The 16,485-nt window shown below is 48.0% G+C and overlaps 1 protein-coding gene across 1 annotated transcript; it reads right to left on the reverse strand.

The window, feature by feature from the left end:
• Positions 1-7,619: 7,619 nt before the first annotated feature.
• Positions 7,620-16,460, reverse strand: MED8 (mediator complex subunit 8). The gene is made up of 7 exons (XM_088526184.1): positions 16,455-16,460; positions 13,842-13,960; positions 12,648-12,792; positions 11,824-11,964; positions 11,373-11,454; positions 10,644-10,892; positions 7,620-7,865 (listed from the first exon to the last, which is right to left on the reverse strand). Exons 1-7 carry the CDS (start codon positions 16,458-16,460, stop codon positions 7,801-7,803), a joined length of 807 nt encoding a protein of 268 aa, XP_088382310.1. The 3' UTR covers positions 7,620-7,800.
• Between the last annotated feature and the right edge of the window lie 25 nt (positions 16,461-16,485).

The following is a 16,485-nucleotide window of genomic DNA, read 5'->3' on the forward strand; positions in this document are numbered from 1 at the left end:
AATCCTGCAAACCTTCTCTCTAACTTCAAGACCAAAAATGACAAACACATCTCAAAAACATCCATAAATATTTCCTGTATCACCACTGTGTAGTACCAAGACAACGAACAGGCTTCCCTGGCCCCTGAAAGCTGAGGTGTTCACTATGCAGAGCCTGCAGGACCATTAACACCAGCTCATGATTCCAGCAACCCAGGTGGGCAGGTGGTGCATGGGCGAGTGCACATGCCTGGCTAAGCCCCACCTGATGTGCTGCCTCCTTCCATGCTTGATATCAACATTAGTGACTCATCGGTGCAAACTTGCATCCTGTTATTTACCCTGATTACATCACCCTGGCAGTACAGGCCAATTACCCCATCACTGTCAACGTTACCCTCTTCCCCTTCAGTGGGAAGATGGGGAAATATTTTCAGCTCTGGAATCCGAGGTCAGTGAAAGCCCCTAAAGCTACCAGGAAACAACTCAAAACATTTTTCCAGCCAGCAGACACAAAATGACCCTGCTCAAAGTCCCTGGGGTAACCCAAGGCGCTAGTTTCACTTTAAAACATCACCTGGTAAAAGGCTGGCAGTGAGATAAAAACAAAGGCAAAAGTGTCACCCAGGAGCTTTCTGGCACCACAGGGGTATGCTTGTGGCACAGACGCTTTGATGACAGATTTTCATCCTGGGATATATGGTTGAACTTCGCTTATCAGCTGGGTGGGTGGCAGCTCTGTGGTTTCCTGCCAGCACAAGCTCTGCACATCTGCCACATAAAAGACAACGTCGTCCCCAGCACAAACTGCACCAAACTGTACAGGTTGGGAGCAAGAGCCCAGCAGTGAGCAATACCCCCAGGCCTCCATGGACAGGTCTCACGTCTCTTCCAGCCTTTTAAAGTGTCTTACTTGTTCCCCTGGCAGGCAGGGTAGCCTTGTGCAATGATGTTGGTGCCCAAAGCACACATCTGCTTGTCCAGCTCTGAGGAGAATTTTCCAGGTGGGCTGCAAGCACCAGGCACATGCAAGACTGATGGTTGCTGCAGTACCAGAAAGGACTGGCAGGAGTTTGGAAAGGGTCAGGAGGTCTGGGGTTCAATATGTGCAGCAGGACTGGAGCCCTTCATCGCCAGTGCAAACATTCGCCCCTGCCCATGTGCAATAGGCCTGGGCAGGAGATGAGGCGCTGTGAGCTCTGCCTCTTGTGAGACCTCAAAGCTGCCCCCCTAGCAGGGGCTTTACAGGGCATCTCACAGGCCCTTGACTGGCAAAAACGCAGGTGATAACAAAGCCCTAGGTAGTCCCCAGAGTCACCCTCTTCATTTGACTCCATTTCGTTTTGTCTTTGTGATGTGGCGACCGCAGGAGTGGCAGGGCCCGTCAGCCTGTCCGGGGCCAAGAGCGCAGCTCTGCGAAGCCTGGCAGCTTCTCCATGTTGGGCTTCCAGTCAGAGCGGTGACTTGGTGCCAGGGTGCCATGCTCTGCCACCACATTCCAGGGCCATCCTCCTACCTGGAGCCCCCCAGAGCCAACAAGCCGGGAGGAAACCTCCTTGTGCATGTCCCCAGCATGCGGGAGGCCTCCCTGGGCAGCCTTTGCCCCGTATTTACCTAAAGCTGCCACAGAGACGCCTGCCAGGGCTGCATGGCCGGGGCTCCCGGTGCAGCGGCCCTGGCAGGGGGCGGCAGGGTTGAACCTACTCCCGCTCTCCACACAAGGGCTCTGCCACAGAAAGGACATTGTGAGGGCAGGGGATCACGCTGGCAGGGCAGTCAGCACAAAGAGGGATTGTTTCTCTGTGAAATGAGGCCGCGCTTGAGCTCGGGCTGGAGGTCGGCACTCTGCACTGGAGGGGGCGGCCGCCAGCACTGGGGCAGCTTGGGGCATCACTGCGACCATGGCTCGGGCACCGTTCTCCTGGGCCTGCTCGGCACTGCCCTTCTCCTGCCTCGTGCCCACCCTGTGCGTGGGGCAAGCTGGTGACCTCAGGCAAAGCATGACAGGGGAGGAGAGGAGAGGAGAGGAGAGGAGAGGAGAGGAGAGGAGAGGAGAGGAGAGGAGAGGAGAGGAGAGGAGAGGAGAGGAGAGGAGAGGAGAGGAGAGGAGAGGAGAGGAGAGGAGAGGAGAGGAGAGGGGAGGGGAGGAGAGGGGAGCCTCACGCTCCCTCAGCAGGGAGGGAGCTGCCTGCTGAGCCCGTGAGGTTCATTCTATTTTTTTAATTCCCTAGATGCAAATGATAAAGAGCGACAGTGGGAGCGGAGCCTGCATGTGAGTCATTCCCGGCTCAGCTGGGCAGGATCACCCCATGGGCAGGCAGTTCCCATGGGGCTCCAGCAGCTTGGGGCCATGGGCCCGTGTGTCCTGGCTCCAGCCAAGCTCAGGACATGAGAGCTGGCTCATATCCCATGCAGCAGGACCCTGACTCCAGAGGGGGGACAGCATCCACAGGAAGAAAGGATGTTGCTTTGGCCCAAAACAGAGCCAGCAAGCCCTCGATGAAAGCAAAGCAAAACAAAACAAAAACAGGCAAAACCGCCCTGGAGCACAGCCTTTTTTTAGAGGAAATGGAGCTATCATGCCACGAAGCACAGCAAGGCATTACCACCACTGCTAATTTGATGCAGAAGCTGCTCCAATACTGAGATAGCAAAGGGAGAAGCCTTAAGATAAGTGCATAATTCAGTAATATTATCTGAGTAGCATTGGCAAGGTACTAGCTGTGGAAACCACAGTTCTTGATCTCCTGACTTTGGAAAATATGTATCTCCATCAGAAAAACACAGGCAGCGATCTTCTTTCTTCACAGAACACTCCCCAGCATGTTAAAAAAAAAAAAAGAAAAAAAAGAAAAAAGGAAGAAAAACAAAGCAAACCAAAAAAAAAAAGGAAAGCAGCTCCCTCGGAAAGACCTGCCAAAACACCCTGCATTAGTCGTGAGCCCTCCCTCACGTACAGTTTTGCCCGAACAAATTGTAGAAGGCTGACATTAATTTTTAAGCCCAGATCAGCCCCAAGACCATAAGTGCCATAAGGACAATAAATGCACTGTGGAGTCACATTCAACCTGAACTCCTCCTAGGACATATGTTACACATACTCCCAAGCATCCCATCCCTTCGGTGTGCGCATCCTACCACAGCACCTATGGAGCTACACAGTGATAACAGTTCACTAGGGAGGCAGGTGCAGATGGATGTGAGGCAGATGCAGAAAGGCCATTTTTCCTACATGACTGCATCTGGGGTTTCAGACAGCAGTTATCATTAAGAAAACATCTGGCCTTCACAGGGCTACCAAGCTCACAGAGGCAGCCTGGGGAAAGCAGAGAGCTGGCCCAGGGGCTTGTGCTTCCCCTCCTATGCCATTTTGTCCTCTCGTGTGCCTTGAACTTGGGAGCTGTCTTGGGGTGTTTCACTTCCCAGTTCCAGGTGCTCTCTGCCCATGTTTCCGTGGGTTTGGCCTTCCCCGTTGGGAGTGCAGGTGAAGCTGCTTAGGTAGTGATGTGGATGTTCAGCCTGGCTTTCCACATTTTGGCAGCACGTGCACGACTGTCTCTCTCAGCCCCAAAACAGGGTCAGGCTCCCCAACCCGATCAGCAATACACATTGGGCCCCAGATAGTTCTATCAGAAAGGTCAGATCACCAGACCCCAAAATTGCAAACCCATCCCGTCAGCCCAAGGTGGGTCCCTGCCTGCGTCTTCAGCACCCGGGCTGCAAATGAAGAGCTTTGACCTCCTCGCCTCGGCCACATCTCCCTCCTGGGCCTGCACAGCCTCCTGGGCTCCCCCCTCACTCCTCTGCCGTAAAGGCATAATGACACACTGAAAAATGTGTAAGTTAAAAAAAAATGCGTCTGCTGGATTTTGTGTGCGTTTTTTGTTTTGTTTCATTCTTTTTGCCAAACCAAGACACCACTATGCACTTCTCACATTAGCAGATGTTTGCCATGCTCTTTATGGGTGGCAGACACTGAAATGAGGGCAACAAACACAACTTCTAGAGAAGAGACAGAGCAGGCTGCAGGGAAGCAGCCAGCTCAGCCTGCAGTGCAGTATGAGGTAGGACTGGGGGAACTGGTGATCACGGTGCAGGAAGGAAAGGCAATAAATTGCTCTCCTGCTTTTGGGAGGAAGCCAGAGGAAGTACTCATGTCACAAGGGTGAAACACTTTCCACTGAAATGGTAACTCAGGAAGATGTCAAGCTACAGATGCATAAGGCAAAGTTAAAAACTCAGCAGGCCCAGATATTGTGCATCCAGTTTTTTTTTAATATTATCATTATTTTTTAATCTGAACTGGTAATGCCGATCTCTAACATGGCAAGGAAGACTGGAGAAGCTCCAGAGACTCAGGAGAAATTAATATTATGCCAGCATTTGTAAAAAGTAAACAGGATGCCCTTGTAAATAGGTGTGTCAGAGTCATTCCATGCAAAATAATGACTGAAAGATATGTGATTACATAGATAAGGACTTAAAGCAGAGAAATATAAATACCAGTCACCAGGGCTTACAGGCAATAAACTTGTCAAACTAACACAATAGCTTTTGTGCCACTCTATGTCCTTAAATATCCCAAAGACATCTGATTTGTGCTGCAGCACGTGTGCTCAAGGAACAGGAATCTCTGCAACCTGGCCAACCACGAGAAGAGATGCTCCCCGGGGAACTGGCAGAGGCGATGCGTTTCTAGCAGGAATGCTGAAGAGCATAAAGTGTGGGAAGGTAAGGAAGGAATGAGTGATGAAGTGTGCAGTCCCGGGAACCGGGGCACGGCCAGGAGCAGGGACACCAAGTCAGCGACCTGTAGCTGTTAGCAGCATCCGAGCAGTGGATGCAGCCGTTGATGGTGCTCAGGGGGAGGATTTGGAGAGCCAGACTCAGTCTGGCTGGGCAAATCGGTGCCTGTGTTCTCGGACCCGTTTCTGCAACCACCCTGGGGCCCAGGGAGCCCGGCCAAGCTGGGGACTGAGCCTTCTTCACCAAGAAGAGACCGGTTCAAAAGGGAGTGGACACAGGGAAGACCCTGCGGGGATTTGCCATGGCAGGGTGCCCGGTGCGTGCGGGGAGCGTTCTCGGTGCCTGCAGTGCAGCTGTGCTTCTCTTCTGCTATGGTGCACAGGAGTGGTGAATCCCTGCAAGGTCAGCAGGCCATGAATTTCCAGTGCGAGTTTGTGGGGAAAAGGCCTCTTGGTGTTTGTTCCCCGTTTACACATTCACACACAGGCAGTGACGGGACGAGAGGTTAAAGTAACTCTGTGCTTGACATTCCTGTTCCCACAGCCTGAATCCCGCGCCCGAGTGCAGTGTTGGTGGCTCCCAAAGGACACTGATACACAAGTGGGTTTGGGTGAGAGCCAAAGTGTGGAAAACAGAAAATATGCCTTAAAGCAAAAGGCTCTGGAACTTCTCCATCAATTCAGTCTATCATAATGGAGGAAGAAAAATTGTTCATAATAATATACAAATTCCTTGGAGAAGAGCCAGCCACTTACAGGGAATTAGAAAATACAGCCTCAATACAAGGTGCAGGCACTTTACAGTCTGGATCATTGAACTTTGGAACAACCTAGCAGTCACTGCCACAGAAACATATCAGCTCAAGATCAACTGTTTTTTTAACAGCCGTGCTCTGACATACACAAGAATTAATACAGTGCCGCCCCGCCGCCTGTGTCATGCAGGAAGTTGCACTGCTGGAGCCTAGCAGGCCACTCCGACTCTGTAATCTGCGGAAAAAACCCTGCCTGTCTTTCCCTTCCTCCCGTCCAAGTGTGTGAAAGGTCCCGCCGGCCCTGCTGGAGGCGTTTTCAGGAGAGGCAGGTTAGCGGCAGGCAGCCCCCGCGAGCCGCGCTCCTGTCTGCAGCTCACGTGCCACACACCAGAGCCAAGGGGGCCACGTCCATGGGAAACGAGCTCCAAACCCCATCTGAAAGCACCCGAGCGGGGCTGAGAGACCACAGGCCACCAGTGCGGGGGGTGGGATACCAGCTCCTCTCACAGTTTTCTGTTTTCCTTCCGAGAAAAGCAGGGAAGAAACAGAGCAGGAACAGCAATCCATGTGGTGCCAGCCTGTCACAGCACACGGCCCTGTGGACTCCTCTGGGCTATCCTCAGCTGCAAGCACTGCAAAAAACCCTCAGAGCAGAGCCAGCAGCACGCCCTGCCTTTGCAGCAGCTCCCCGCAAGAGTCAACAGCTCCAAGGAGCAAAAAGCAGTCCCGTCAGTGCGGAGGGCTGCGGCTGTTGCCGATGTGTAGCTGGGCTGTGTGGGGGAGCTGCCTTGCTTACCTATGGGTTGTCTGTACTTGCAGCTGAACTTTCTATTTCGCAGCTCACTGCTTTTCAATCCATAGGCTGCAGAACCTCAGTAAAACAAAGGTGACTTTGAAGGGGCTGCAAAATATACCCTAGCAAAGCATCTCCAGATGAAGATGCTTAAATTCACCACAGAGTCTATGCCTCCATGAGGCTATTTCTAGGTGCTACAGATCAAAAAGGGCTGCCAGACACTGCCCGCGTCACAGGCTTGTGGAAGGTTTAGATTTGGGAGGACAGTCCACAGCCTCCACAAATATGATGGGTCCGATTAGCTCAGATACAAGCAGTGTGGGAGCAGCTGCAGGCTGTATCTGCTGAGTGGAGATTTCCTCACCCTTAAGACTGGTGACAGATGCTCTTGAGTAAAATACAGTACTAGCTTTCACCACAAGTCAAAAGGGAAGTCCAGGCAAAAGCAGCAAGAGGCAGGCTGGTTGTCTTCAGGATAGTTCTGTGCACCCTGGCATGCTTTGTGGGCAGGCATCTGCCCCCTTTATTTGCAGAGGACCCTTTCATTGGGCTCATTCTATGTTACCACTCAAGGGCAGAACGTAGAACAGGAAAAGCGTCATTGTGTCCAGTTCCAGAAAGAAACGGAACAGATTTTTACAGCCTGGCTAATTCAAGGATGGCACAGCTCAAAGTAGAACGAAATACCTCTCTGAAGGAGGGGAATTAATCCTCAAGTAGCTAAGGAGCTTTATAGGAACACAGAAGCATATAATTATGGAAGTGAAATCATACACCCCTAAGACTTGCAGCAGCATCAGAATACAAACGCTCTGTGCTGTTCTTGAAATGTTGCTCTTCTTGCTGTGGGTTGTGTCATAAGTCTTTCTCGCTTTCTTGGCTTTCTGGGGAGTAGTCATAACAGGCTTACAGTGAACAAGATGTTTATTGCTTGTGTTTGCACCCTGCGGATTCACTTTGTAACAGCTCTGTACACATCAGCCCATAGCACCTGGCTGCCAAGGAGGTTTCTTGTGTATTTTAGATTGGAGATGCTCTTCAGCCTTACTCAAAAGGAAGTGACACTCCTAATGACCCGAGAAACAGACATCAGTGACACACTGTACAGAACATGGGTAACATGGTCTTTATTCAACAAGAGGGAGTAAAGAACGAACATCTTTTCTGAACCAACAAACAAACCGGGAGAGGAGCGCTCCATGCAGCTCTTCAGGTTCTACATCAGGAAGAAGCAGGAGTTCTCTTGACTAGACGTGAAGATGGGTTTCATTCCAGAAGTAAAGCTCTGGATGAACAGGGAGTTCTGATCCCAAGGGACAAAGGCAGAGCTACAAAGGCAGAGCCACTAGTAGCTCTGCACAAACCACCTAGCGCTAAATCAAACCCAGGGAGGGGTTCCCAGCTCCCTGGATATGGTATGTGGGTATGCAAAGAGACTCAGAAGTCCTAGACAGCATCCAGGAGCGGTGGCTGCAGCAGGAGCAATGCTGGTAATGGCTCTTCCCTGGGTTTTCTTCATCTCAGCTCATCTCTGATATGGATGCATTGAGGCAGACTTGATGTTCGTTTTTATGCCACTCGGCATCTTTCCTGGAGAGATAAAAAAGAAAAAGCCATGCAGAATCGGAAAGGACGTTTACTGAGGATTATGCAAGAAGCACAACAGTCCTGTCGGGCCTTCTATTCCACTGCCTGTACTACACTAGGCTTACTTGCCACAACATCTTCCAGTCTGTCATGTAACACAATCACTCTCTCCTACAAATGATTAAGAAATCTGTTGAGAAACCACCTTGACATTTCCTGCCAGTTCCCCCCTTACTTCTGTTCTCGTCCCATCCTAATCCTAATCAAGCCCTTCTTATTGCCATGAGGCTCCCACAGGACAGTTGGACTTTCCAGGCTCACAGAAATTGCTGATAGAGATAAAACCCAGACTGCCCCCCACTTCTATCCAGAGAGACAAACACAAGAACCTGTATTCTCTTATACATAGCATTTTTTATAGTCAGATCATGTATTTAAATTACTAACTCTCTCTCAGATCTCTTAATTTCTCTTAAACCACATCTAAATGTAGGGCATTATTACTTTTGGCTGATGCCAATCATACATGGGAGTGTATTAAAAGACATCATGTAGGCAGCTTGGTGGAAATGTACTGTGCCAGACAAAACTATAATCAGAAAAATAAATAAAAGGACACTGATTAAAGAGCAGCACTCAGGGACACTCCTTCAGAAAGTGGAATGTGTACCCATATTAGAACAGAAAAAGGAATAACTTCTGAGAATTAAAATTACAATGCGACTGGTGAAAAAAAAATGATGAAGAACTAGCTAACAGAATAAATATTATTGAACTTTTTCAGGCACATCCAAGGCAATGCATTGAGTTGGCAGGTAACCTGACATCACTTCCGTGAAGGAAAAACGTATTAGCAGTGAGGGTGACGGAGCACGAGAACAGGCTGCCCAGAGAGGCTGTGGAGTCTCCGTCTCTGGAGATCTCCAAGGGCCGCCTGGATGCAGCCCTGTGCCACGTGCTCTGGGTGACCCTGTGTGTGCAGGGGTTGGACTAGATGATCCCTGGAGGTTCCGTCCAACCTTAAGGATTCTATGAGGACTAACAGTCAGTAGACAAATACTGCTAGACTTTCAGAAAACTGCACTGTAGGGTTCACTGGCATCTGGGGTGCTCTGAGCAGTTCCACTCCTCTCAGCCTTGAAAACATACAGAAGAGGTGCAGGAAAGAGTGACAAGGATGCTCAAAGTTATATAATAATTTTCAGACAAATACATATTAAATAGACTAGGACTCATTAGCTGAAAAAAACAGATGGACAAAAAGAAGACAACATCACACTGTTAAAAGCTGGTATGAGGTAAATGAGGAAGAGTTATTCACTGTTTCTCACACATAAGTAAAAAGGAATCAACCAAAGAAATTACCACACAAAAGATTTAAAAACAAAAAGAAATAAGACTATGGGACATTCTGCCACAGTCACTGGAGAAGTCAAAATCATAGTTTAGAAAGTGTCTATAGAATTTGATAGCTACTACACACACTGGTCTCAAAGCAAACTGTAGGTCAAAGCATCCCTCAATGGTGACCGCTGAAGGTGTCACCCGAGGTACCCTTTGTTCTTCTATTCTTTCAGTGTCCACTTTTGCTCATTATCAGGAATTGGCTGCTGAGACAGAGGGACCTGTGGCCAAACCCACTACAGTTGCTTTTATCAAAAGGAAAGTCCAGAGTATCACAGGCTGGACAAGTACTCTCGTTACCACCATGCTCAAGGCACAGAAACAACTGTCTTCTCAGCCTGGAGACACTGTCAGTGGAGATACAGCCAAAAATCATAGAGGCCTTCTTTCTTTCCAAAGTGGAAATCACTTTTTAATTCCAACATAAATACATCATTAACTTAGGATTAATACTGTTGCTCAAGTTAATTTCTAAACAACGCAGTCATTATACAAGCAAGAAAACACCAATTAAAATATCTGATATCCAGATTTCCAATTAACATGAACATAAAAATAGCAACATGAAGTTAGGGCCGCAGGTCCCCTGGGCCAAACCCATTTCTGACAGCATCTCATAGGGGAGATTTAAGGATCAATACCAGAAGAGGGCAAGCCAGTGGTGATGCCTTCAGAATTCCCACTCAGCTTCCAGCATATTGTGGCTCAAGGACTCTGAGTCAGAGATGGTGTTGTCATGAATATTGGCTGCTGAGTGATTTTGCATGTAGAAATGTACCTACTTACTTTTCTATTATATATAAATTTCATAAATCTATCACTCAGGTGGACAATGTGCTCTATGATTTCATTATTTAGTATTCAGAAAACTATCTCCTTTTGTCCTAAATCCACAGGCTGGTATTTTCACAGGTGCATTCCTGGAAAATGCAGGGTTCCTTCTTGGATCATGGGAAACTGTGAACCATCATTCCCCATTCATCTGCTTTGTACAGTTTGAGATTTTATAGATTTCCATACATTCTTCTCCCCATCCTCAAACTATCTCTTTCCCAGGATGAAATGCCACAGCTTTCTGAAGTCTTCCCTTATATGAAAGCCTTTGCAGACCTTTGACCATTTTGTCACCCTTCACAGAGCCTTTCCAGTTCTATCATAATGCTTTTTTTGTTCGTTCGTTTGTTTTTTGCAAAGAGCAAAGATTGGAACTACATATAATATTGCAGATGTGGGTGCCCAATAGATGTACTTAATAGCTCCTAACAGTTACATTTTTGGGCCAATTGAACTTCCAATTGATGTCTTTACAGAACAGTCATTTAGTTTATGCTGTTGGTCCCTACATTTCTCTCACTCTCAGAGATACTATTTATTTACCTGGTTGTCCAGTTTGTGCCATCTGCACTCCTGCCAGCATTGGCTGCTGCTGAGCTGCTGCACCTGACATTGGGACCTGCTGCATGCCTGAAGCCCCTGCAATGATTGCACCAGCTCCTGGCTGGCCTGACTGCACAGATGCCCCTGTGCCAGGGGGGCGCCGGTTTGACAGCCCCTTCCCAAAGGCCACAGCTGCTACCAGAGCATTGGTATCTGCAGGGTTGAAAGTCTGCTTGTTCTGACGTAAACCTGTAGAAAAAAAAATGTTTTTTTGTTTGTTGGTTTGTTTTTTAAGCATTCTGGCAAATAAGTTGGAAAAGTAGTTACATGGTTACGTACCTCTACATACATGTAAAATGCCAAGACAAATCTGTTAGCCACTTGACATGCAGTTGCATTTTCATAACTATTTTAATCCATGTTGACCGAGAGGTTTTCTTGGGAAACACCAAAGATAGCATTGATCAACTTGAAGGGGTGTATGGCAAAGGATTGCAATGGCTTTCTGCCATGCACAGCACAATGCTAAGCACAAGTAAAACACACCCCAGGCACTGGGTGCCTTTTCAAATATGGGAGCTACAAGACAGTCAGTCTTGCATCTTCCTGAACATTTTCCTCTGTACTGGTAGAATGTGTTCCCCATGCTTTAGCCTCTCTGCTTTTCCCATTCTGCCGCTGCTCTCTCAAGCTTGTTGCTTGGCCCTGTATCCCACTTGCACCTCATACCTCCACTTTCAGATTCCCGCTCCTCCTTGCTGATTTTCTCCAGCAGATTTGAGCACATTTTGTTCAGACTTTGGATCTGTTTCTACAAAATGAGAAAATAATTAGAAAACACCAGGATACCTCCAACACAGCACAAGCCAGCAAGGTAGGCAAACATGCTTTCTCTTCTCCAGGATCTATGGAATCTAAGCATTTTGGTAGCAGGGCCTGGAGAGTCCCATTCTAGTGTAGGCACCTCCTGCAGAGCAGGCTGCAGACCCTTACTTTGGGAGACTGAGAAACCCAAACTTTGGGGCCAACTGGAAGAATTTCAGACAGAAGAGGAGACAGAAGACAGAGAACTGTCAGATGGAAGGGTGAAGGAGGCAGAACACAGGAGCAAGAGAAGCAGGGGACTTCTTTGCCCTGGTATTAAGAAAGAGACAAAAGCACCAAAGTCGTCTTCCCCTACCTGTGCCACATCAGGGCTGATTCGAGCTGCATCTGTGATCAGTTGTTTCTCCTGCTCTTCCACCTCGGGATCCGGCTTAGTTCGGAGATGATCAGGCACCACCTCATGGCTGAACACCGGCACACGTCCCTCCGTCTGTCGCTGCAAGGTGGAAAAGCCACACTCAGAACTTTCTCTTCCAGCTCTGCACTCAAACAGCTCAGACCAGAGCACGGTACAGGATCAAGGTGAGCAGCAAGCTCAGGGGAACCCTTGATCCATGCAGCTTTAGGAAGCGTCAGCTATTCATCTAGAAATTTGCACTGTGCCCGTTGAGTCAGAGTGCCCCGTGGGAGGCTGCAGTGCTGTCCCACCTGCTGCCTGCTCACATGGTAGAAATGTTTTCACATTCAGTCCAAGACTAAATCTTGCCAGCTCACACTGTAGGTTCTGCAGTGCCACCCATGATAGTCTGGTGACAAACTAGGTGCACCTAGGTGCAAAGCTAGGTGCAGATGTCTGTCAGGAACAGCACAACTATAGCAGAGAAAATAAAAGCTTGCAAGGAGACATCCTGGTTAAATAACGGGATACTACAGCTCCTCAGGCTCTGAGATCTTGAAAATGACATATGAACAGGAACACTTCCTGTAAAGGGCACGAAGAGCAAATGCTTGTAGGGGAAAGCTCCCCAGCAAAGCAGCTCCCAGATAGAACAGCTCATCACCTTTTCTTTCTGTATACCCAGAGCGGAGGAAGGGACAAGGACAACGAATAGCAAGCTGGAGCAAGTACACAAGCACATTCTGATATTGAAGGCCCTCATTCAGATGGAAGATTCTTACCATGATCTCCTCATCACGATCTGGTGATAGCACCAGGGGTATGATAACCTGGTTTCGCAATAATGGGGTCTTCTCATGCTTTAGCACCTTATTCAAGGTGTTCAGCTGTCCTGAGAGCAACGCAAAGCTGTCCAGAACTGAAGGCCTGGGAAAATAGAGAAAGAGGACAGAACATGGAAAGGGATTCTGGAGATGGTCTTTACCTATTCTTCACTCAAATAGCTGGGAAGTGAGGAAATAACATTACTCTTCCTCCCACAAGTCTCCTTCAGAGAATGAAGAGTAAAACCTAGGGCTGAACACAGAGGACAAATGCCAGTCCCCAGAAATGATGCAGCTGACAGCTCAGGGACACGGTGGGCCCTAAAAGTGTCAGGTGTCTGGGATGTCAAGAGTTACACAGAATGCTTAGCTCTCTGAGTGCTCTCTCAGTAGGACCCTAAAACAAATTCGGAGACACAACTTGACTCCCAAGCAGAACAGTTAGGAAAAACACTATCTGTAGCTCAGTTGTCCAGAGTAATGGATAATGGATCTAGATAGTGGATAATCTCATCGGGCAAGTCTCCTTCAGTTTGTTTTCTTACAGGGATTCACCACCTTTCCTGCCATATACAACAGTAACTATTAATGCTAACTGCCTTTGAAGCTCTGCTGCAGTGATAGACACTGTGTCAGACGCTGTATGGTTTATTAAGCTGAAGCTGCATTGTCCTTTTGCTGCTTCATGAGGAGAATGTGACCCTGCAAGTCTCTCAAACCATCTGGTAAAACATGCAGAACTAGCAGACAGGTACGAGAATTCCATTTACACCAGAGGCAGAAAAAGTCCTAAGGGTCAACAAATACAGAAAGATCAGCTGCTCATTTTATAGCATACGCAGGTCTGTAAGATACTCTGTGCAAGAAGTTTCCAGTCACTGTGGACACAAACAACTACATGACTTACTGTAAAAGGGCCCAGCTTAAAAGATGTTGGCATGACCCTATTGCAGTGTAGTGCAGAACAAATGTTTTTCAGCTGTTTTGCTAGTGGAAGACGTTAAGTGGTTCCATCAGTAGAAATGTGAAAAGCATATTTAGGCTTAATGACAATAGCTTAGTGGTTTTTAATTATACTCTGAGGTCCTTAGAGCAGATTCTGAAACAGCTTTGGCAGCGATGGACAGCACTGCCAGCTCTGAGAGGCCTTACCATGTGAGTCGGTCATACTCGTTCTCCAATTTGTAAATAAAACTGACCAAAGAGTTCTTCAGGTCAGCCACCTGGCTGATGAGCGCCTCCAGAGTCAGCTCCAGCTGCTTTTCCTCTCTCTAAAAAGGTAGGAAAGACACAAGGTTGCCACAAGGGAACAAGGTTGCCACCTTTACGAGGACCAGAGGGGTCCACCACGTGTTCATAGCCCTCCCAAACACACACTCATCTTTGAGGGAGAGAAACAGAAACTCTTGAGTTAATACTATATATATTTTTTCTCATGCAGACCTCTTTCACTGAGAGCACTTAGGCAGGAGATGAGCCCTCAGCCGGCTGTCCCCAGGAAGATCCAGATGTGCACAGTGAGGATATCATCACCTGCATTTTCTTTTTTACTACATCAGTCAGTGTCACCAGGGTTAGCTCATGCCATCTTTATGAGCTGTTTAAGCCAGCTCAGCTCTTGGTAGATTAGCATTCCCTCGACTCCTGCTAGCAGATGTGGGTACAGTGGTGTCTTCATTCAAAATAGCCTCTTGCAAAATGTGCATCATGTCCATGGCCTGAAAGCCCCAGGTTCTACACTTTACCTCATTCTTTACTTTCTTCCTGCCCAAGTGCCATTTCTAGCATTTCTAGTTAGGAACTCCCATTTTGCTTTTCCCTTAATAGTTGTGGGAGGTATTGGTGTAATGAGGACCATGCTGGAGATCACCACCTGCCTTCAGCCTGACCTGAACTCATCAAGCACCTTTCCCACCAACATCCCTGAGTGAGGGAGGATGGCAACAAGCAAAGTACCAGAGCACAGGAAATCGGGTGCTGAAGATACCAAGACAGATCCTTGACTCTTACAAAAACCCTTTAGAATCTTGTCTAGCCTTACTTATTCATACAACAGAGTTGTGCAAAATATAATTAAAATTAAAATATAATTAAAGTTCCAGCCCTAATAAACTGCTAATGTAAATCAAGAACTGTAGAATAATAATCCATTTGGAGGACGGGAGAGACAATGCAATTAAATAATAGAAAGAGAATGCGATTGGGAAAGCAGATGGGCTGAACCAGGCTGTCTGCAGGCTTGCTGCGAGGACTGCCCTGATTTAAGGTTGAAAGGGACCTTTGTGATTATCTAGTCCAAGCCCACTGCACGAGAAGGGGTCACTTAGAGCACAGTGAACGGGATCGTGTCTGGGGCAGGCGGTTGAATATCTCCAGAGAAGGAGGTATTTAAAAAATGAAGTTTAAATGAAGTGGATTAGCATAAGCTTCACTTTATTTATTAATTATAATGTAGGGATTATCCGGTCATCTTCTATGTTCACAAGCACATTGTAAATTAAATAGATTAGTCATATCTAGCAAGAAGATAAAGGTTTATTTAAAAAAAAAAAAGAGAGAGAAAAAAAAAAGACTATATTTCTGTTAACTGCCTTTGAGAAAAAGGCTGAGTCAACTTTGGCACAATCCAATCTCTAGCCTCCAAAGCGGATTGCTGGGTGCTGCAGAGGCAGATCAAAATACTCCAACTCTCCTCTGTCTTGCGACGGACCTGGGCAATTCCTGCGCAATTAGGAAACAAGTCTGTAACTTGCTCTACGTGTTCACTGTGCTTGTGCAAGGTAATTAATCAATAATGACCGCATTACAGGCTGGGCTACCAGCCAGCGTTTTATTGCGGAGGTAATGCATCCAAGGCAATTCACCTGGCCCGTCGCCGGTGCTTCTCCAAGAAGCCCTCGAGAGGCTGGGCGAAGCCGCACGGGGCACACGCTGTTCTCGAGCCGCGGCTCCGCCGAGCTCTCTCCAAAGCCATTAGGGGCAGGAAGCAGATGGAAGCGCCGCCAAGCACGTATGCAATAAGAGCAGTGTTTCCAAGAAGCACCCTACCTATTGCCTGCCCAAAATACACTCAGGCTTTAGGAAGTTCGTTATACAATGCTGGATTAGGCCCAGGTAGTAAAGACTGGCCTTCTGAGAGGCCTCCTGATACCAAGGGGGAGGCAAAAGCTGAATTCAGAGAAGGTCAACACAAAGCGAGGCACGTGGCTAAACAAGGGAAAAAGGAGCCCAGCTCTTCATAACCTGTGGCGTTCACCTAACTGAGAACATTATGGCTCAAAACCTAACATCTTTGGTGTATCTTCTGAAAACAACAACTCAAAGCTCAAGAATTAATCAAGGAAACATGAGCAATAATGGGATTTACTTGAAAAGGAGGATAAAACTAAATGGTATTTACTGCTCTAAAAATGCATGCTTTATTTGCATCCTGAACGGCACGTGCAAAGCTCTATGTGTCCCTCCTTGAGCAAGAGGGTTGGACTACATCATCTCTAGAGATCCCTTCCAACCTTAATGATTCTATGATCTCAGAAAAAAAAAAAATACAGTAAAGATCAGTGCAAAGAAAGGCAGCAAGGCTGACTGAAGACACGGTCTATAGCTAAGGCACAGGGAGCAGCCCGGCTCGTGCGAGCGGCAGGGAAGGGGACAGAAGGGAGGGGAGGCTGCGGGCAGCCCCGTTTCCTCCCTGCTTCTCCGCGCAGCCCGTGCCGCGAGCCGAGTGTCCCGGGCCGGGCCGCTCCGCTCCGCCGGGCCCCTCACCTGCATGGCGGCCGCTCCGCTTCCGGGTGAC

Source organism: Tinamus guttatus, unplaced genomic scaffold (assembly GCF_059628265.1).
Source record: "Tinamus guttatus ecotype Peru unplaced genomic scaffold, ASM5962826v1 Tinamus_guttatus_pri_ptg000242l, whole genome shotgun sequence".
In the NCBI taxonomy this organism is placed as follows: Eukaryota; Metazoa; Chordata; class Aves; order Tinamiformes; family Tinamidae; genus Tinamus; species Tinamus guttatus.